At 38.6% G+C, this 22,707-nt stretch overlaps 1 protein-coding gene across 17 annotated transcripts in view; it reads left to right on the top strand.

Annotated features, from left to right (window-relative positions):
- The window catches only part of SDCCAG8 (SHH signaling and ciliogenesis regulator SDCCAG8), a 251,197-nt gene that overhangs the window by 137,838 nt on the left and 90,652 nt on the right, over positions 1-22,707 (top strand). For 16 of the 17 annotated variants that reach the window (XR_004434333.1, XR_004434329.1, XR_004434327.1 and 13 more), the window contains exons 14-15: positions 19,212-19,339; positions 21,468-21,576. Coding sequence is in view for 8 of the 17 variants with exons in the window: in XM_033199699.1 (XP_033055590.1) it covers positions 19,212-19,339; positions 21,468-21,576 (237 nt within the window). In the remaining 9 variants the exon portion in view is untranslated. The remainder of the gene's footprint in view (positions 1-19,211; positions 19,340-21,467; positions 21,577-22,707) is intronic. The other variant, XM_033199701.1, reaches the window with a different exon arrangement.

Raw genomic sequence — 22,707 nt, 5'->3', positions numbered from 1 at the left:
AAAATCCATCCATTAATTTAATTTTTTCCAGCCAGAAGCTCCATTATGATAATACTAAAATTGTGTCGTCAGCTAGGAAAGAAAAAAATTTAAAGTGAAGGTTAACGTTCCATTCAAATTTATCTTGTGATGCCTCAGTTTTGTTCACATATGGGAAGCAAATGCAGGCACTGTTGGGTGACATCTGTAATATCTAAGAAATTTGCAGTGTTAGAATAGATGCTGTTGGTTGCTTTTGTTGTTTTGGATCTCTGTTCATTTTGTGAAGTCCGATTTGATTGTTTCAGTAGGAGTAATGCTCTTTAAAATACACATTTGCCTGCCACAATCTGCAGGTGAATTTCTGCTGCTGAGGTTGACCTGATTTTCATTGACTTTCAGTGACCTGCCTTTGGGCAGACACCTGCAAACCCAAGTGTGATTTACAAAAAGAACAGTATACATACAGTGAAGCAAGAAATGAGGACTTTCTTGTTTTCTAAGACCGATTAAAATGTAACTTTCTCCTCTGCAAACCAAAGAGATCCCTGCTAATACTCTGTGTGGCCAATTCATACATACCACTTATGTGGGCCCTTGTCTACCACAGTTTTCCTTCAAAATTTTACTACATTACATTTCTGACAAAGAGACGCCAGTAGAGGAGGAGCTATTAAGAAGCTGTCACCAGGAGACATGATGAAAATGCACAATTATTTTGAGGTTTTAAAGATCTCGTAAATAATCCACAAAAGTTTCTGCACACTGTTCACAGAGATTAAAGACACAAAGTAAATGAGTACTGTATTGACATGCCTTGTTTCAGACCTGCCTGGATCAAATAGGTTATGTTTGATTAAGGCTGGATGTTCTGGGATGTTTTGAGTTTAGAGAGAATGTCTGTGATTCGTGGCATGCTTTTGTCAGTAAATACAAAGAACTGAAATTAGATTAGCAGTTATAGAAGATGTTGATTTACTCCTATGCTGTATATCAAGATCATCAATTTTGGTCTTTTTTTTTTTTAATCTGGATGAGGCAATATACAACTATATTTTGAAGGAAAAATGGTAAGTGATTTCTTCTAGTAAATGGAAGTTGATGACCTGTATTTTAAAATCATCTGCAAAATGTACTTTTTTCTCCCACTTGTTAAGGAATTCTTCTTATTAATAACTTCTTATCTAATAACTTCTTATTAATTATCTAATAACTTCTTATTAATCTAAAATTTTATATAAAATTGATTGGAGTAGCCTTGCTTTGGTTATAGTATACTGATTTTGCCATCTCTTCCATCATAATTACCAAATTTATTTATATAATAATGCTACCAGCATGGTGCTGCTTTGTAAAATAATAACATAAAACTCACCTGAACTATGAGATTCACATTGAACGGCAATAAAAAGAAACTGCAACGATCAGTGTCATCATTTGACAGTCATATCACAAATTAAATTGCAAATTTCTTATAGGTAGAACCAATAGCTTCCCAGAAATATGTAAATTTAGTTGTACCTAGTAAAGTGTCTTATATGATACGAGTCTTTAATTTTCTTGAATGAAGGGATAACAAGTTGATTGCTGTTAAACAGGTATTCAGTCAACATTCATCGAGCACATGTTCTGTTCTAGCTACACTAGGCACTATGTAAATTTTCCAAATAAAGAGTCCGTGATCCTTTTTCACAAGTATCTTACAACCTACCAGACAAGGTGTATGTAATTACATGTACACAAACGTGTGTGTGTGTTAAAATCTAGAAAATAGTATATAAAGTTATAAACTTTCTGTGACTCATGATCATCTTACATGAATTAATGAAACTCCCATCTAGCCCAACACTTACAATGTGTGCGAACGTTGAGAGAAGCTAAGTGATTTGCCTAGTACCAGCAGTGGGTGAGTGACAGCAAAAAGTGGAGTGAATTTCCTCTCACTGAGTCTAGTGCTCCTCTTGCAACCCATGTTATACTTCTTTGTTCTCATTGATGATATGACTTGTCTGAGAAACCCCATTAAAATCCTTCAGTGCAAGACTTTCACAGCCTGTTTTGGAAAGGAAAAAAAAATTAATTTTGGATTTTGGCACACAGTTACTGGTTCTTGAAACAAACAAAACACAAAGGTTCTTTAGCTTGCAAACAGTAATTACCAAGTTCACTTCTTGGAACTTTTTTTTTTTTTTTGCTGGAGCCTCACTCTGTTGCCCAGGCTGGAGTGCCGTGGCACGATCTTAGCTTACTGCAACCTCTGCCTCCCGGGTTCAAGGGATTCTCCTGCCTCTCCCTCCCGAGTAGTTGGGATTACAGGCATGCACTGTCACACTCGGCTAATTTTTGTGATTTTAGTGGAGACGAGATTTCACCATATTGACCAGGCTGATCTCAAGCTCCTGACTGGGCTCAAGCGATCACCTGCCTCGGCCTCCCAAAGTGCTGGGATTGCAGGCGTCAGCCATGGCACCCAGTTAGCCTGCTTCTTGGAACTACTTCTGGGAGGGGTAGTAAAGATAACCTTCCGCATACACGCTGCTTACTCTGTGATAGGCACATTCAATACCCTAACTCACTTAATCCCCACATAACCCTTCCAGGTAGATTCTGCCATAAACCCCATTTGACAGATAAGAAAACTAAGGTATTCAGAGGTTAGTACCTTGACCCAGGTCACAGTGCTACTAAGTGGTGCAGTAGGCACTTAAGCCTAGGCAGTTAGGCTCCTGCCTATGATTTTATCCATTACACTATATTGCCTCTGATGGTGGATGTTGTGAAAAATAACTTCTGTCACCAGTTCCTTTTGGAAAGTTGTATTCAACAGGCTAAACCAGGTTCCTTGACAGTAAGGGCTTCTCAGCACTTTTAATATGTTAGTGCACACTGTGAGTCTCTTAGAAAGGAATTTAGATTTCAGGGTTTCCCAAATTTATATGACTTACGGAAGCTTTTCTATCAAATCTCCACACATCTTCCAGGAATCAGGTTTTTAGGAATACACTTGGGGAGAAACTGAACTGAATTAATTTGTAGTAGGACTGCTGAAAACTATCATACAGGGATTATTCGTTATTGTATCTCATCAGTATTGTATCTCATTGTTATTGTATCTCATCAGTATTCGTTATCATATCTCTGCAACACCCTACTCCATCCCGCCCTGCCCCGCAACTTCACTTTCATTAGAACACAGATGGCTCATGGAAAGAGTAGAAAGGTAACTTTCAATTTTCGTTTAGTCATTTCTCTAAAATGGGAGTGTGGGGTGGGGAAGCATCTTTGACCAGACTTCAAGAGTAGCCCAGACAGCTGTGCCAGAGTCATGTTCCAAGTTCTTCCATATCTTACTGTCCCAACTTTGCCTTTATGTGATAATTCTATTTATTTTAAATTATGTGTTTATTCTAGAAAACAAATTTGACAATTACATAACTAGATTGCCAGTCAGTTCATTGAAGTCAGATGCCTTTTAAAGCATGACTCTTTGAATGAGATTTCATAGAATAGAATGGTATTGTGGTTGCTCTCCTGTATAAACGTTTTAGACAATCTCCTGCCAGGAATTATTGGCACAGATTTGAAGTATGGGCCCCTAAGTCAGACTCTGCACTAGATTTTATTTTTCTTCAACCCACGATATGGCAATATTCCTCCCTTTTATGTGTATTCTTTCCTGTGTTAGGAAGAAATAGAGCAACTCATGGGCAATAAGCTCTGGAAGTCGAGAAGTTTAGCACTCATAATGTGCTAATTTTTCTGTAAATACACTTGGAGGTGCCTATAATTTATAATTATGTCAAGCAGTTTCTACTGGTGAGGTTTTCTATAAATAACCGTCTTGTAACGATAACGACTGGAATTGTGATTCTCATGAAGACTTACTATGTGTGGTCCTAGCTTTCCCACCCACCCTGCTTTCTGGGTTCTCAAATTACATTTCCTTCAACAAATCAACTCCAGCAATTTTTATAAAAGTTTGAAACCATTCACTGGCTTATTTGTATTCCTCAAGGTGCAGAAAATGTTTGGGAATAAGCGAAAACTACAAAGGCAACAGATTAACTCCCCAGGCAGTGGGATAACTTCCTAAACTGGCTGACACATTGATTGACAAGCTAATACGACTGCAAGGTCCTCTCGATGAACTTTGAAACTAGTCATTTCTTACTAGAAACAAGTAATGAATGATATAAGGATGATTACTAGAGATTGAGTAAAGAAATCCATGGGTAAACATTTCAGAGAATCTATTTGCCATTTAAAAATTATAGAAAGACTGTCCTATGATGAAGATTTTCCAATTTTATTTCCATTCACTTATTAGGAAGGAGTCTGCGACCCGGGTACATAACCGAACATTTTTAAAATAGTTTACCAGCTTGGCTGTATGGATTAACTTTTTCATAATGCTTTGTAATTTAATTTTAAATGTGAATATGTATTTTGGGAGTTGCTTCAAACCAAATCAGATTTGCAAAAAAAAAAAAGAAAACCAAGGATCGTTTTGGTATATTATGGTGACTACTTCAGCTTCCGTTGTTCTTAGTGTTCTATCAGAATTCTTCTCCTTTGTTTCTCCTTTCAAATAGTAGGTGAGTGGCTGAATTAAATGAGAAACTTATCAAGGTTAAAAAGGGTCATTTTAGTAGTTTTTGAAAATTATGAGTTTTGATATCTTCATGAGGCACTTATGTTTAGTAGTTTTGGGCACCTGATTATTTTTATTTGTGGAATCAGGATTTAAAATGCTGCTGTGCTATAGGGTGGTAGACAAAGCAGTGGCACTCGAACCAGTGCTATCCAATAGAAATACAGAGGGAGCCACAATGTCATGTGGCCACAAAGTCAAAGCCACATGTCATTTAAAATTTTCAAATAATCACATTTTAAAAAGTAAAAGGGGGCCAGGTGCGGTGGCTCATGCCTGTAATTCCAACACTTTAGGAGGCTGAGGCGGGCAGATCATTTGAGGTCAGGAGTTCGAGATCAGCCTGGCCAACGTGCGGAAACCTTGTCTCTGCTAAAAATACAAAAAAAATTAGCCAGGCGTGATGGCGCACAACTGTAGTCACAGCTACTCAGGAGGCTGAGACAGGAGAATTGCTTGAACCCAGGAGGCGGAGGTTGCAGTGAGCTGGGCAACAGGCAAAACTCTGTCTCAATTAAAAAAAAAAAAAAAGCAAAAGGAGACAGGTGAAATTAATTTTAATAACACAGTTTATTTAACCCAATGTATTATTTCAACATGTGATTTATATAACATATTATTAATGACATATTTGAAATTTTTTTCCTAAGTCTTCACACCCCTTCGTGTATTTTGCACTTACAGCATGTGTTGATCCGACCTAGCCATATTTCAAGTGCTTACTAGCCCCACGCGGCCAGTGGCTGCCACTCCAGACGTCACAACCCTACACTTTTGTTTCTCAGTTTTCCACCTTTCCCACGATGCCCATCAGAGATGCAGTCAGATTCCATGAGCTTAAAACCCTGAATTGTTTCTACAAAAATGGGAACCATTTTATTAAAACAAGAAAATCATGTCATCTTTTTCTTGAATTTTGGAGGCAGTAGCCAGAACTCATATTGATTAGTCTTTTTCTGAAGAACTGCCACTTTGAGGAGGAGGAGGAAGACAGAGGAAGCTACCACTTACTGACCATTACTTGAAGAGCAGATGAACGATTAAATATACAAGCATCACATTATAATAAGTTCTTCTATATCTTACTGTCCCATCTTTGCCTTTTTTTTTTTTTTTTTTTGAGACGGAGTCTCGCTCTGTCGCCCGGGCTGGAGTGCAGTGGCCGGATCTCAGCTCACTGCAAGCTCCGCCTCCCGGGTTCATGCCATTCTCCTGCCTCAGCCTCCCGAGTAGCTGGGACTACAGGCGCCCGCCACCTCGCCCGGCTAGTTTATTTTTTTGTATTTTTTAGTAGAGACGGGGTTTCACCGTGTTAGCCAGGATGGTCTCGATCTCCTGACCTTGTGATCTGCCCACCTCGGCCTCCCAAAGTGCTGGGATTACAGGCTTGAGCCACCGCGCCCGGCCCCATCTTTGCCTTTATGTGTTGAAGAGTTGTTGAAAATAAATTTGACAATTAAATAGCTAGATTTAATTGTTAACTGGATTAACAATCTGTTGTTAATCTGTTAACTGGATTTAGACAGTTTAGGAACCTTTCAAATGGTGATCTGGGCTGGACATTGCCAGTTGCCTTATGTGGAGCTTCTCACATAATCCCGATAACATCATTTGTTTAAGGAGAAAAGTGAGGCTTAGACTGGGATGAGGGTCCGCCTTGACGTGACACACCTAGCACATGGGGGAGCCTGGGCTGAAGCCCAGCCCTGTGCGTGCGGTGCTGGGCAATGCTGCCTCCCCCTGTGGAGCTGACGTCAGTAAGTCAAGGAAAATTTTTATTCTTTCCTCAAGGCTGTCTTTGAGATAATTATATTGATTGTTCCAGTTTGAGTAGTCATCTTCTAGGAAATAATAAGGATGACAATAATAAGTACTATTAATATTTTTTAATTTACTATATGTCAGTGGTATACTAACAGTATTTTATATGTAATATCCTCATAGTCCTCTGAGGAGAGGTACTGTTATTAACCTTATTTTTCATTCAAGAAAACTGAGTCATAGGTTACGTGACTTACTTAGAGCAGAAGTTCCCAACCTGGGGCCACCTGAGCTCCACCTCCTGTCAGAGCAGCAGCACCGGATTCCCGTCGGGGCACTAACCCTATTGTAAACTGCGCATTCGAGGGATCTAGGTTGTGCGCTCCTTATGAGAATCTAATGCCTGACGATCTGTCACTGTCTCCCATCACCCCCGATGGAACTGTCTAGTTGCAGGAAAACGAGCTCAAGGCTCCCACTGATTCTACATTATGGTGAGTGCTATAATTATTTCATTACATGTTACAGTGTAATAATAATAGAAATAAGGTGCACAATAAATGGAATGCAGTTGAATCATCCCCACACCCCCCCACTCTGGTCCGTGGAAAAATTGTTTTCCACGAAACCAGTCATTGCTGCTAAAAAGGTGCCTAACCACTGACTTAGGGCACACAGCTAGTAAATGGAGGAACTGCGACTTTGATGGTAAGTCTAGCAGACACCAAAGCCTGTTCTCTAAACTTCTGCCTCCTTATGTACAGGTGCCCTGCTGGCAGTGGAGCTTACATGCGAAGGGATGAAGGCTGAAAGTATCCTATTGTTTTTAGGGGTATTTTAGGATTTCAGTTGCTTATACTTATTTTCTCAGAGCACAAAGTCCTCTGGTTTAAATATACTCAGGGCAGGCTACCTTGTGGAAATTAGTTTGAAGATAGATTTAGAAGGCTGGAAGAAGCAAGTCTCCAGGAATGGAAAGGGCAGCTCTGTAGCTACAGGAATGGTGAGGGTGAATACTAAGAAATGGCTAGCGGAAGAGAAAGATCCAGCAGACACAGGTTATTGAAGCAGAGGAAATAATTAAGGATGTAGGTAAGAATAGTTTCAAGCAAGTATTACAAAGTCAAATAGAAATAATGTTAAATCATAAAATGACTAAAAGGCAAAATGTTTTGATGAAGAAAGGACTTAATTATTGTATCAAGAACAAGAATTTTCTTATTTAGAAGAGTGAGAATAGTGGAGTCGGAATCAGAAAATTTGGGCTCAGGTTGGTTTTTTTCTTCTGTAAATATAGTGCTTTTTACCTCTGGAATTGTGTGCAAAGATGGAGAGGTTACAGAGTTCTCAATCAAACTTTAAAAATGGACTACAGTGGTCTTGTTGCCAAGTCAATAGAATTTTACTAGTCTATAGAATAGTTACTAGTCTATAGAATACAGCTGTAATTTCTGTATACATGCATGTTGGATGTTTGACCAAAGGCATACCATCTCAGCAATAATGAAAATTCTACTGTCTTGATTACAGAAGTTCCCCACTTACTCAAACTTAGACTTCTTTTTTTTTTTTTCGTTCTGAGACAGAGTCTTACTCTGTCGCCCAGGCTGGAGTACAGTGGCACAATTTTGGCTCACCGCAACCTCCGCCTCCCAGGTTCAAGCAGTTCTCCTGTCTCAGCCTCCTGAGTAACTGGGATTACAGGCACGCACACCACACCCGGCTACTTTTTGTATTTTTAGTAGAGATGGAGTTTCACCATATTGGCCAGGCTGGTCTGGAACTCCTGATCTCAGGTGATCTGCCCGCCTTGGCCTCCCAAAGTGTTGGGATTACAGGTGTGAGCCACCGCGCCTGGCCCAAACTTAGACTTCTGGCTAATTTGAAATATAGCTGTAAATTGAGGCATACATTTAAAAGCACTTTTAAGAAGCAAGTAACGATCACAAAGCCCTTGCACTTGTCTGTGCAGCATCTGTGGGACTATCGTGACACACTTTTAGATGTTAAAAAGCAAAAAGGAAAAAAATTAAAAACAAAACAAAAAACATGGCAGCAAATCACAGCAAACCAACCAATAAAAAATTATAAGAAGACCAGTATGCTTTTGGTTCTTTAGAATAACATCTGAGACCTTTCTTGCAATGAATATTATTGAGTGCCTTCTGTTTCTAGCCACTCTATTAAGCACTTAAAGATCTGGTAATGAGCAATGATCCATAGGCGCTCACTAGCAGAAGGAATAGCAACAGTACGTAGGCCTACCTTGTTTTAAATTATGAACCTTAATTATTAAGGAAAGCTTACTGTATTTGGTATAGTTTGCTTAAGAAAACAGAGATATAATTAACACATTTTAGACATATTTCTACTGCAAATGGTCAGAATTCTATGGATCTAATACCTGGAAAATTCTCCTATGTGGAACATACTCTCAACATTCTAGATACATGATGCGTTACTCTGTCATACTCATAAAATATAATAAAAATATTTAAATTATAATTCTTACTATTATACATATTTCTGAATAAATTTTATAGCCACAAGGGAGCCGTGTTCCCCATTTAATAATATGCCCTAGAAATTAATTTGTAAAACATTTTAGTAATAGAATAGAAACTTTTTAATTAATTATGCTACAACTTGGTAATAACGAATTTCCATTGACGTGTTATAGAAATGCCACTAGAATGCATATTGATCCTACTGATACCTGATTTGAAGTTACTCATCAGAGGGATTAGTTACTGGGAATTTGTAGACCAAGTGATATTTTTCAGAGATGAAAGCCAGGAATGCGTCAAAGTCATTAGTTTATATAGACAAATTGAAATGGAAAACATGAATTTTTGAAAATATGAAGACACAAAGGCAAAATCATGATCGAATTTATTTTAGGTAGTAGCATACTTGTCCTTATCATTTAGGGTGATTAATTGGGCACCGAGTGTTGTACAGTAGGATATGGTGGCACTTTACTCTCTCAGGATCTTTGCCCCATGCAATCACTTAATGCATCGGGCACCCTGAGCTATTGAAAACATTTGAGGACTGAAAAGTAATGAAGTGTGCCTTATCACATGCACTGAGGCTGTTCAGTCTCAGTATCTACCTGTGGTATCTACTGTATCTAAAGAAACCATTACAGAAATTGCTCTTACTATTGCTGTAGTAATAAGTGCTTTCCCTGATTCTAATGTTGTCCCTTCCCCATCTGTTCCCCACACTGCAGCCAGAGTGATCTTTCTAAAGCATGAGTGTGATCACAACACTCCGCTGCTTAAAACCCTACATTGGCTCCCTATTTCCCTCAGGACGAGGGCCTTAAAAATAGCTTCATGTTCTGGCTCCTGCCTACATCTCCAAGTCTCGTCTTTCTTCAATAATCTCCCCTCCACCAACTGCGCACTGCTGCCCCACAGCATATACCCTCCGGCATCCAGCCATGCCAAAACCGTTCGCAGTATTCTATACCCTCCAGCATCCAGCCATGCCAAAACCGTTCGCAGTATTCTCAGGGCACCTGGTTCTCTCTCCACCCTGAGTCTTTGCACAAACTGTCCACTTCACTTGTAATAATCTTCTTTATATTCTTTGTATAGCAGATTACTACTCATATTTTAAGCTTCTGATTTTTTTTAAGCTTCCTGAAATCCTTCCTCCCTGTCCCCAGCCACTCCCCAATTCCTATCCTTTCCACCTGTATAATGGTAGGAATTTAGCCCTACTTTAATATTTACTATACCATGAGTTTTTTTTTTCCCCCAAAACTCGTTTATTTTGTTCACTAGACCATAGACTCTTTGAGGCCGTGGTCTACATCTTGCACACTGATGCATCCCCATACTTTTGTGCTTGGCACAAAGTAGTTGCTTAAGTATTTGTTGAATGGATGCGCAATCCACTGTTTGATTAAACAAACCCCATGTGAGGCAGTGCCATGGAATGGAAAGAACACTGGACTTGGAGTGAGAAGACAGATTTGGATTCCAGCTTTGCTACTTACTAATACTGCATGGCTTTGAGAAAAATCTCTTAATTCCCTGAGTTTGAGACGCTTTATCTATCAAACAGGAATATCTGTTCCATCTCCCTGCCCCATAGAGATGTTATGAAGAATAGCAAGGTCGGTGCATTTGAATGTGCCCTTTAAAATAGAAAGTACAGACGTGCAAAGGATGATGTGATAGTAACTGGAGTTGATAGTAAGAGTCTGCGGTTTTGTTTTAGACGTACATGGGATTGTGCATATGTAATAGAAACAGGCAATAGCTAGTCTACTCTACTGTCTTTTGCCTTGAAGGTAAGTTTTCAAATTATTTTGGAGATACTGTAAGAACATTTTTGGAGGGAAAATTATTTTTAGAGATGTTTCTGTTAAATATTTCCTTTCTTTTGTGTGTATTCCCTTGAAAGAAGTTGACCTCCTTTCTGTTTCTGCTTTCCTCCCTAGACATGACTCATTCTCTGATCTGATAACTCATCTTTCAACATTGTGCTTGAAGTTCTGACATACTTTGCAGTGAAGAAAATAGAAGTAATTTACTCCAGGAAATATGTATGATGCCATTAAGTCTTTTGCATACTTAAGGAAGTAGAGATTCCAGAATCTCATTCCTGTGTTTTCCTTTCTGTTTCTTCTCAGTAGTTCTACATTTGCTCAAATAAGAGAATATAGCCCCTGTTAGCTGTAAATAAGCATAGAAATTTGGGTTCTTCTCAAACATGGAAGACATCATGCCATCTACCAATCTTATTATTGTTTTTGTTTTGTTTTATTGCCAATAATAATAATAATAAATTCTTGGCAAAAATAGGGATTATCTTATCACATTCTCTGACTGTAGTCAGGAGACAGGGTGATACTTACCCCGTGAGGATACTTAGTACTTTCCGTCTTTTAGTAGTTGATCATTCATTCATTTGTTTATTCATTCATCAAATGTTCATTGACCACACAACTGTATACCAGGCACTATTCCGGATTCTGGGGATAAATTAGTGAGCAAAACAAAGGTTCCTGCTCTCCATGGACTCCATTTTGATGCATATTCCAGATTGATGCACACGTCTCATCTTTTCTAGAGTCTGTGGCCACTTGAGGCAGGAAATGTGTTTGTGGTACCTTTCAATGTTTTTGCAAAGGTGAATATATGTCTTTAAGAAGGATACAACTAATTGATGGTGTCATTGTAGGAGAAAGTAATCTAATAGCTTAGAGGACAGCAGGGAAAGAAGAAGGAGAACTAGTTGCTTGGGATTTGGCTGTTAAGATGGATAATATGGCTATTAAATGGCACACTCCCATAGAGATAATTGAAATAGAAACTTGTTATCCTTTCACCCTTCTCTCATTTCTCTACATCCCTGATAAAAGAAGAGATTGAAGCATAGTGATTCACCGTGGAGTGAGAGAGCCCTGGATTTCCTGACTATAACCTTTAAGAACTAAAGAACATGAACATACTGTATAACCTCTCTAGGCCCCCATTTTCTTATCTATAAAGTGAAGATACTAAGAGAACCTACTTTCTATGGTTGGTATGAGGATTAAATAAAAGAATGCATGTAAAGACCTTAGCTTATGTGTAAACATTAGTAATTGGTAGCGTCTTAAAATGATTAGTCCTTTAAGGTTGGATTTTTTGTTCTGCTTGAATGAAGTACGCCAGTATTAAAGGAAGAAAGTTATTTGTCTATAGTCACACAGGTGATAAGGTGGTGGATGCCATACTCTGACCCTCTAGCTCTGTGAGTTTTGGCTGTACTCCATTGCCTCTCAAGGTGTCATCTTCCCAGAGCACAAAGAGAATAAACTCAAAAAGTACCTATACATTTGTTTAAAAAACAAGGCAAAACAAAACAAAACTATAAGCAAATATTTAATTCTAGTTGCTAGTAGATTTGCTTTCCATAGATTATTAATTTTGAAACTACTTTCTGTGTATTCCAAGTTTGAACAAACAGATAAGTAAGTATGTTGAGGATAATAGGAACCAAGTTTCTTACTATTGAGGAAAAAATTACAATTATGGAAAAAAGGGAGATAAGCTTCTATGTATGTTGTTGACTTGTAATTGGAAAGACCAGTATGAATGTGTATGCGTATATTCCTCTAGGATACAGATAAATATTTATATTTATATTGACATTTATCAACTTATATATATATTCATATCCAGACTTAGTCAACCAAGGTGACCTAGAAGCAATGATTTTGCAGTAGCAGTGAGCACCACCTAGTGACAGATCCTGGTTTCTAAATACCATTCCCCATTAAAGGTACAAAAAGAGCTGCTTGTTCAAATGCTGATTCCAAGACTGGTACAAGGACATTGCAAGATGAGCCTGCAACATTTTGTGGAGATAGAAAGTCACAAGAATAATAGAAATGTCACATAGGAACCACCTTGAAAGGGTTCCCCCAGGCAAAATTCAGGATAAATTGAGCATAAAAATAATAATCATAATGGATTATAACCCACTGAATATGATATGAACCCATGACTCCATGCTGATATTAATGAATTAATAAATGATAGAGAAGGGAAAGCTCTTTCTTATACTACAATGTTAATTAAAAAATAGAGAAAGAATGATGGAGCAAAAAAGTCATTTTTGGATGTAAAACTATTAGGTGAGAGCTCAATGAAGAATAGGATGTTTGCATATTCTTAGCATCTCCCAACAAATTACCTCTTACTTATTAGGTTGGAGCAAAAGTAATTGTGATTTTTGCCATTAAAGGTAATTACTTTTGCACCAACCTGATACAAAGAGGAAACAGGAACTGTATAGTAGAGAAGCCTGGGAGAGCTCACCTAACTACTGTTTTGCTGAGTCTGACTTGTACCAGCTCATGAGAGCCAGTTATGTGTATTTCTTCCCAACTTGGTATTCAGTGATGTCACTTTGGTAGCTTACAGTAGAGCATGGTGGAAGTGTCTACACTGAAAATTGGTAAATACTACAAAAGAGGGATTTCCTGTCCCCCTGGAGGTCAGTCATTAAATATCGTCTGGTACACCAGTGATGTTAATCAAGCTATCAAAGCTAATAGCACCAATATTGAGACAAATGTACATTTTCTATCTAAACTCACATCAGTACCCAGCACCTCCATGCCCCTTCTATCTGTATTCCTTAATGATTTTCAGCCAATAAGCATGTTATAAATTCTCACAAGTTTTTTCATACCTAGATGCTACTATCACAAAGCTCTCAATATTTTATCTTAAAAGGGAAACACCTTTTAACCAGAAGAGTTGTATGTCTCACACTGGAACTTTAGACATCAGTAAAAAGGTGAATAGGAACATGGAAGGTGGGATTGGTGCCTCAACACCACAACTACCCAGTCCTTGTTCCCAGACTTGAGCCTTTCATTGTTTCTGTCCCAGGGTTATTGTTGAGCTAAATTTAACGTCATTAGAAAATATACTTTTAAAAATCTGTTTAACAAATCATTTTTGTTCTGTGACATGAACATTTTTTAAATTGCAAGATTTAAAATAATAAATGATATGAAAAAATTGAGTATCAAAAATATAAGGTTAATGCTTCAGTCCCATTTCTAAAAAATGGGATGGTAAATATCATTGTGACCATTTTCAGAAAATGCAATCAACCAGAACTATAATTGGTAAAAAGGAGTGACTATGCCTCCCTGTATATGTAGTCTGTATTTGAGGCCTAGCCAGTCCTTGTTCACTCCTTTTAATTCTGAATTTTTATGAAGAAAACATTGACATGGCCCACACATGCCTGGATTGCAGGTGATGTGAGTAACTTGGAGAATAAAGGTGGATGTTCCTACTCTAGATCATTTGCTCCTTTAATTAATTAATTAATTAATTAATTTTTTGAGACAGGGTCTCACTCTGTCACCCAGGCTAGAGTGCAGTGGTGCAGTTATGGCTCACTGTAGCCTCGACCTCCCTGGGCTCAAGTGATCCTTCTGTATCAGCTTCTTGAGAGCTGGCATTACAGGCACACAACACCACGTTTGGCTAATTTTTGTATTTTTTTTGTAGAGATGGGATTGCACCAGGTTGCCCAGGCTGGTCTTGAACTCCTGGGCTCAACACTCAAGTGATCCACCTGCCTCGGCTTCCCAAAGTGCTGGGATTACAGGTGTGAGCCACTGATTTGCTCCTTTTAAAAATCAGCTTTATTGGGGTAAATTTAAGTATAATAAAATATCACCAGTTTCTAACTGTGCAGGTAAAGATGGTTTGACAAATATATAGAATTGTGGAAAGATCATAGTCATAACGTAGAAGAACATTTATATCAACCCAAAACGTGTCCTTGTGCCCTTTTGCTCCCTGGTACCCCTCGCCTACTTCCAAATCCTGGCAGCACGGATCTACTTTCTATCCCTTGGTGTTTACTTTTCTTGAATGGCCTGTGAATGACATCATAATATATGTCTTTGGTGTCTGACTTTTTAAACTACGTGTACTACTTTTGAGGTTCAACCAAGTGCTGTATGTAGCATTGTTCCTTTTTATTTCTACTCTTCCTAGGCCATAGTATGACCTAGCCATAGTCTTGGTATAAACTTCCAAGACTATACCACAGTTTATCCATTAAACAGTTGATGGACATTTAAGTTGTTTCTGGTTTTGAGTGATTGTGAATAAATATTTCAGCCCCATAACTAACAAGAAATTCTTTTTTACTCAGTGTTTTGAGTGGGAATTAAAGCAAACCAATTGGAGAGACTGGCTTGACCATCCTTCACCAGGCTCTCACACCCAGCTGGATTTGACTCTCATTTTGTTATGCTTTGGTAAATTTTCCCCCTTGTACCTTTCTTACGAAGTATTTTACCATCTACTTTCTCTTTGGCCATGTTGAACTCCCTACTAGGGGCAAGGAGCATATCTTCTTTATCTTTATTTGACCCAGTGCCTAGCAGAGTGCCTTTCACATAAGAGAGTTATGATACATCTTTAATGCATTGATTTACATTCTTCTCTAGTCGTTCCCTGAATGCATAAGTGCTTTTGATAATTTTTTGAATCCATTATTGTATTACCTCTCGAGCAGGTGTGGCCAATCTTTTGGCTTTCCTGGGCCACACTAGAAGGGGAAGCATTGTGGGCCACACATAAAAGACATTAACACTAATGGCAGCTGGTGTGCTAAAAAGGAAAAAAACAAAAAGGCCCGTGCATAAATCTCATAATGTTTTAAGGAAGTTTATGAATTTGTGTTGGGCCGCATTCAAAACCATCGAGGCCGCAGGCTGAGTAAGCTGTCCAGCTGGCGGCCCAGGACAGCTTTGCATGAAGCCCCATACAAACTGGTAAACTTTCTTAAAACATGATGAGATTTTGTGTGTGTGTGATTCTCTTTTCTTTTCTTTTCCTTTTTTTTTCAGCTCATCAGCAATCATTACTGTTAGTTTCAGTGTATTTTGTGTGTGGCCCAAGACAATTCTCCCAGTGTGACCCAGGGAAGCCAAAAGATTGCATACCCGAGCTCCAGAGTATTATAAAATAGGTTTCCCTAAATAAAAATATTTTAATCCTACCTCTGCCTTTAAATCATTCACTGTGCAACCTATAAGCAGACTTCAAATTCTTTTGTGACCCTTGGGGATTTTTTAGTAGGTTTTTTTTTTTTCTAACTGTAAAGTGAGAGGGTTTGATGAAACACATTTGAGGTTCCCTTTTAGTTCTAACATTCTGGGAATTTATAAAAAGCCTACCAAGTCAGAAAGAACCTGCAAGAGGGGAGAGAAGGCAACATGCGAAAGTGGAAGGGGAAGGGAGGTTGGAAAGCAAGACTATATCATGTTTCTAGGCAATGAAACATAATGTATAGTTTCCCAAATAGAGGGAAAGTTGGGGAAGGATTCAAGAAACATCAGTTGATGTGTAACTCAACGTTTGTTTGCAGAAGTCTGTTAACTTGTTTTATTTTATAAAAAGGACTGCAATGATGACAGTTCTTTTCTATAGTCAGTTTATTTTTTATTTTTATTTATTTATTTTGAGACAGAATCTCACTCTATCACCCAGGCTGGAGTACAGTGGCACAATCTCTGCTCCCTGCATCCTCCACCTCTCAGGTTCAAGTGATTCTACAGCCTCAGCCTCCCAAGTAGCTGGGATTACAGGCGTGCACCACCACTCCCAGCTAACTTTTGAATTTTTAGTAGAGAGAGGGTTTTGCCTTGTTGGCCAGGGTGGTCTCTAACTCCTGGCCTTAAGTGATCTGCCTGCCTCAGCCTCCCAAAGTGCTGGGATTACAGATGTGAGCCACCGCGCCCAGCCTATAGTCAATTGAGAATATCAGTAATTAGGCAGCTTACTCTGAAAACTGATGGTGAGATTGACAACCCCTTTATACTGGGGAGCTGTAAGTACCAGTTTGTGATGGGCAGTTTCAGTTATGACTGTTACCTTGATATAATTATTAGTAGTGCCCCTCTCACTCCCAGGTGGGTATTGGTGTTGGAGAATGCATTTATGTCACCCAATTGTTAGGGGTTGCAGAGCCCCAGGTTTCTGTCTCTGTCTCCTGCCCCAGCGAGGGGTCTGACTTTCGGATGATTAGAGTCCACAGGGCTTTTTTTAAGCTGATTACTTTAGCAGCGTAGTCTCCAACTGGCAGAGCCATTAGAACCATTCTCTTCCAAGCACCTTTTTCTAACATGTCTGAAAAGTTTTTGCCTCCTCATGTAAGACTTAAGCAGATTCTCTGGCTACACATAAAGATAGCAGCCTTCCTTTCCCCTATGACAAGAGTATAACAACGTCCAATCCTGAAATATTCACTGCCCACTTCCTGTGTGCCAAGCACTGAGCTGGACCGAGGGTATAGAGACAAAGATGACAAAGGAAGCAGGCATGTAAAGCAATAACTAAAGTGTGATAAATACTATCTTTGCACATTGTACACAACATATATTGAGGTCATTGAGGGAAGAATAGTTAATTCAGGAGGGAGGAAGGAGAGGGGAAGAATTTTGAGCTAGGCCTGAAGGGGGTAGTGGTATGTATACCTCTTACAGGGGGATTGAGTGAGCAGGTGGCGGGGCTTTCCAGGAAGAGGAAGAGACATATGCAGTGATCCATGACCAGAAAATACGTAGTGTGACTGGGGAGGCAAAACGTTGCCTAGTCTGACTGTCCATTTGTTGTATATACTAGTTTGGAACTGAGTGCAACGTAAGACCGTGGACCACATCCCAGGGGGAGGTGATGTTATTAGAAGTACCAGACAGGACCTTATTTCACATTTAGCATGGACCCCCGATGATTCCATTTGAGTGAGGTGTGGGTGTATTTTCATTCCAGAATTTTACACTACAACGTTACCACATGCATTGACCAATTTTAATACAGGCTTTCCTTATGTTGCTTTATAATTAGAAGCCAGTGAATTGAAGTTCCACAGCGGTACATAGACTAGTAGTGATAGCTTTATGGAATTGTTTATTTTTAGTTTGGCAAAGGCTAAGCAGTAAATATCTCAATTAGTAAACTAAAGCAGCATGGATGAGAAATGCCCACAAGGAGATCAGGAGTTAGAAATAACTAAGTCAGTTAATTAAAGGAAACTCTCATATCACTTACCCATATTTAGAGTTTGAAGAACCATCCTAATGTGTGTGTGTGGGGTGGGGGGGGCACATGTACATGCACACACACACTGTCAGTATATCCACGGTGCTGCCAGCATTGAAGTCCTATGCATTCCCCAGGTTCTAATTGTTCAGGAAGTTTCTCTCTTTGGAGCCACTGTGCTTGGTTATTGACCCAGTGGGATAGGTCAGTGTCCTATCACAGTACGATGGGATGTTGTCTGACTACAGAAGCTTTTCATCCTGCAATTTCTTTCACTGTGACCCACGAGGGATTTTCTTATGAAGTGCTGGGGGAAGTTATTTATATTCATATTCGTATTTATGTTCACATTATATGGCCTGATGTGTGAAGATATTTAGTGAAAACATGCATGTGGCACTGCAGAACCATTTACTTGCCTCTAGATAGAGGCTTCTGCATTATGTTTAAGATTCCATTTTAAGTTTAGAGTGAAAACAGAAGTGGTCTACAAAGCTTAGTTTTAAGAATTTAAGTTTTGTTTAAGGATCAAATCATGCTGTTCCTAGAGTTCCAGTGTCTCTAGGAAATATTGACCACTCAGAAGATGAAAGATTCATTGGTAGGTGTAAAACATTAAGAATGTTAGAGAAGGCCGGGCGCGGTGGCTCAAGCCTGTAATCCCAGCACTTTGGGAGGCCGAGACGGGCGGATCACGAGGTCAGGAGATCGAGACCATCCTGGCTAACACTGTGAAACCCCGTCTCTACTAAAAAAAAATACAAAAAAATAGCCGGGCGAGGTGGCGGGCGCCTGTAGTCCCAGCTACTCGGGAGGCTGAGGCAGGAGAATGGCGTGAACCTGGGAGGCGGAGCTTGCAGTGAGCTGAGATCCAGCCACTGCACTCCAGCCCGGGCGACAGAGCGAGACTCCATCTCAAAAAAAAAAAAAAAAAAAAAAAGAATGTTAGAGAAAAAAGGTTTGTGTTTTAAAGTGACAAAAATACTGTTATTTAGTTGTTATGATTTTTTGACACTGCATACTTTAGTCCATTTGCATTCGTGGCACATATTTAACATTGTATGGAAGATTGTTTGGATTTTCCCTCTGAAGTGGGGGAGGGTCAATAGAAAGGTCATTGTCTTCTTAGGCTTAACAGTTTACTCCGTATCAGCTCTCTCTGGTCTATAGGGGACATGATGGGGCTTTGTGCATCTGCAGATTAAATTTCTGTATGTCTCCTCTCTGTTTTGCAGACAAGAAAAAGATAGCATTCAGCAGAGCTTTAGCAAGGAAGCAAAGGCCCAAGCCCTTCAGGCCCAGCAAAGAGAGCGGGAGCTGACACAGAAGATACAGCAAATGGAGGCCCAGCATGACAAAACTGGTAGGTGGTAGGGAAAGATTAGAGCCTGGGCACTCGCTCACAAGCCAGGCCCACGCCTTACTGTGAAATGACATCAGGAACACCTGTAACCTTTGGCTGGCCGAAGGGAGCAGATGCTAACTACACCGGAGATTCCGAATTACATATTAGTTAGCGTTTAAAAGAGAAAATGGAAAGTATTGCCCACTGTCTGTTGATTTCAGAGTGCTGCTCTCACATCTGTTGCACCATCTGGATTATGAGTTTATTTACCTGTGTTCAAGAAACGTAAAGCTGAGAGAGACCACAACAAAGTAGAAAAACAAAGGGCTTGTTTTTGGCTGGGTTTTCAGGCACACATGTTATATAAAGAAAATAGCATCAGAAGCTCTGCGGGAAATGCTCTGAGCTTACAGTTAGAGTCTCCTGAATAGCATTGAACAGTTCCCACAGTACACACATTATAGCTACTCTAAAAGCCTAATGAGTTTGCTTCAGCATCCAAACTGGAGAAAAGCTTTAGCCATTAATCGGTTCTTAATTCACTGTCGCAGCTGGATGTAATTCAGTGGCTCCAAATTGATATGTTCCTTTATTTAATCTTTGCAGCTTCGAACATTTTTAGCATTTGTATGATTTCCCCACCTCCCCCAACCCAATCTAGAGTGATGTTTAATCCTTTGCATTCTTCAAGTTCTCACAACTGCTGTTAAAATTCACTAATACAAGGCATTGACCACAGCTGGCAGCTTGGCTAAAAATTGCCATCTTTCATCACATTGGCACTATTCTGCAGACTGAGTTGGCCAGTAACTCTTTACCTTTAATTTGAAAGTAAAATGCACTTTGAAAATAGACAGTTTGATTTGTTCAGTCAGAGCATTATGTAGTTTCTTTCACTTTTGAGTTGTGTGTTCACAGACAGTGTTAGTCAAAACAAGACAGTGTCAGTCATTATAATTCCACGCCACATACTCCACACTGATTGTACTATTAAAACAAAAGTTTAATTGATCCTGTCTCTTCCAGAAAAATGTTGCTTAATTTTAGTGCCTTGATTTATTTTGATTTGTATGCTATATGCTTTTTGCCAATCATTGGCTAAAATTGAAAAGAAATAAAGGACTCTTAAAACTTATGCTTAGAGGTAATTTTCATATGATTTAATGTATTAATATATTGTATTTGATGGTTCAGTAAAAATTATTTCTTATCCTATGGGTGAAAAATTGCTAACATGCAAGCCATTAAATAATCTATTTACTTATGAAGAGGCAAATGTCATATTGACTCACATAATTCCCTCTAGCGCTTTCAGTAGAGATTTTCTTCTAACAGCATTTGGCCAGAAGAAACGAAAATTCACTAGATTTAGTAGATGTTTCTCCACTAAAAATAAAAAGAGGAAATTGGAGGATAAATTATTGTTTGCCCCCACTGCTAGCATGATCCTAGTGATCAGAGTCTTGGGCAGAATCTAAGCACTAGATTAGAGTGTATTTAACTTAAGGTTAAAACCATCTTAAGGACATTTCCTTTTGTACACACACACAAAATCACACCGTTTTCAATTTCTTTGACCAGATCTCCATTGAAGCTCATGCTATTGACAGTGAAATTAAAATTCTAAAGAAAATACACATTTTTACCTTCACAATTAGAGAAGTGTATGCAAGATTGGGGGGGTGGTAGTAAATCATGTGTGCAAATATGAAACAAAGCATGAATTACAGTGTAGAAGAGAATTCCTCGATGATTTTAGTTTTGAATTATCTGGTTGTGAGAATTTTTGACACACTGTTTATAGTAAAATTGTCAAAATTAAAATATAATATCTTGCATATTACAAAGATATAAGTGTCTGTGCTTCCACTTGAGGTATTTGACACTTTATTAACATGTCAAAATGTTACACCAAGCTGGTCTGATAAAAAGTGTTTCTGGTGTATACTTATGTTGAAAATAAACGACTCCCAAGATTGAGTGTCTTTCCAGATGATAAGTCCTTTGACTTAGGGCATTGAAGGTGATCTAGTGGCTTATTGGAAATGTGTAGGGGTCTAAGCACTTTACCACTCTATGTATGGAAGCACTGCAGAGCGACAACCATAAACATCTTCTGTTGGTGGGGGTTTATTGTTATTTCTAGAAAATGAACAGTATTTGTTGCTGACCTCCCAGAATACATTTTTGACAAAGTTAAAGGAAGAATGCTGTACATTAGCCAAGAAACTGGAACAAATCTCTCAAAAAACCAGGTAGGTGATGTTATAGAATACTTTCAAGAGCACTGTTTGTGGATGACTCTGATTTTTCCTTAACAAACCGCATTTACCCTGTTTGATAATGTCCAAATTAAGTAATTGCTGATGTTTTCTTGGAACATATTTTCTACATAGGGACATTTTCTTAATTGTCCATACACTTTTATGTTTTTTCATGATGATGTGTGTACTATTATTTGACATTTTAATGTTTAGAATTGAAAACTGAAATTTCAGGAAAGAAAATATGGTAATAACATAAAGATGCAGATAAATCAAGCAGTTATAAAATCTTACGTTGGTATGGTTAACACATTTTAATCTATTGTTACAATTCACCATGAACACAAAAGCTATCTTTAGGTTAAATGATAACAGATGAAATGTGTATATATAAAAATGAAAGTAGATGGTACTTTGAAATAAACACACCAAAACTATTCTTCTCCTAAAATTGTTATATTTTAATAGAACAGCCATCATTCATTTTATAGGCATACTACTCTTTTATAAATCCATTGATTGGAATCTTAATGACTTTTTTCTACACACTTTCTAGTCAGATTATCTCAATGAATAAATTATTTTATATTCTAAACTGCAAGAAGCCTGACTCCTCATCTCAGCTCCGATAGTAACTGAATCATCTTGGACAAATGTATTTGACTTACTTGGACTATAGTTTCTTCTTTTGTCAATGAATGGCATTGGACAGAATCACTTGAAATTGAACTATAGAAGGCAATATTCACATAACTGATACGATGTCAAATATTACTTTATATGATAATGAAAAAATAGCCTGTGTGTCTTCTCTTCTGTATTTTTCTGAAACTTACGTAGATCTATTGAGAGCAGGAAATATGTCTCAGCAAACAAACTGCTCACTTAGATGTTTCATTCGGAAAGGATTTCTGGGAGGATCAGGGCATATCTGATCACTCTGAGCTCCATCTTGGGATCCTGCATCAACAAGCTGTCTTAGCTGATAGAACCCCTATCCCTGAATCTTTTGGGGAATCAGAGGGCTCGTGCATCCTACTCTCCCTGCTCACAGGAAGGCAGAGGCTTCTGTAACCACCAAGAATGTACTCTGACATGCGCACCTTCCTAGCATATACTAAG

Source organism: Trachypithecus francoisi, unplaced genomic scaffold (assembly GCF_009764315.1).
Source record: "Trachypithecus francoisi isolate TF-2019V2 unplaced genomic scaffold, Tfra_2.0 Lachesis_group5, whole genome shotgun sequence".
Taxonomy (NCBI): domain Eukaryota; kingdom Metazoa; phylum Chordata; class Mammalia; order Primates; family Cercopithecidae; genus Trachypithecus; species Trachypithecus francoisi.
Note: the sequence above shows the minus strand (reverse complement) of the source record. Positions and strands in the feature narration are given on the sequence as shown.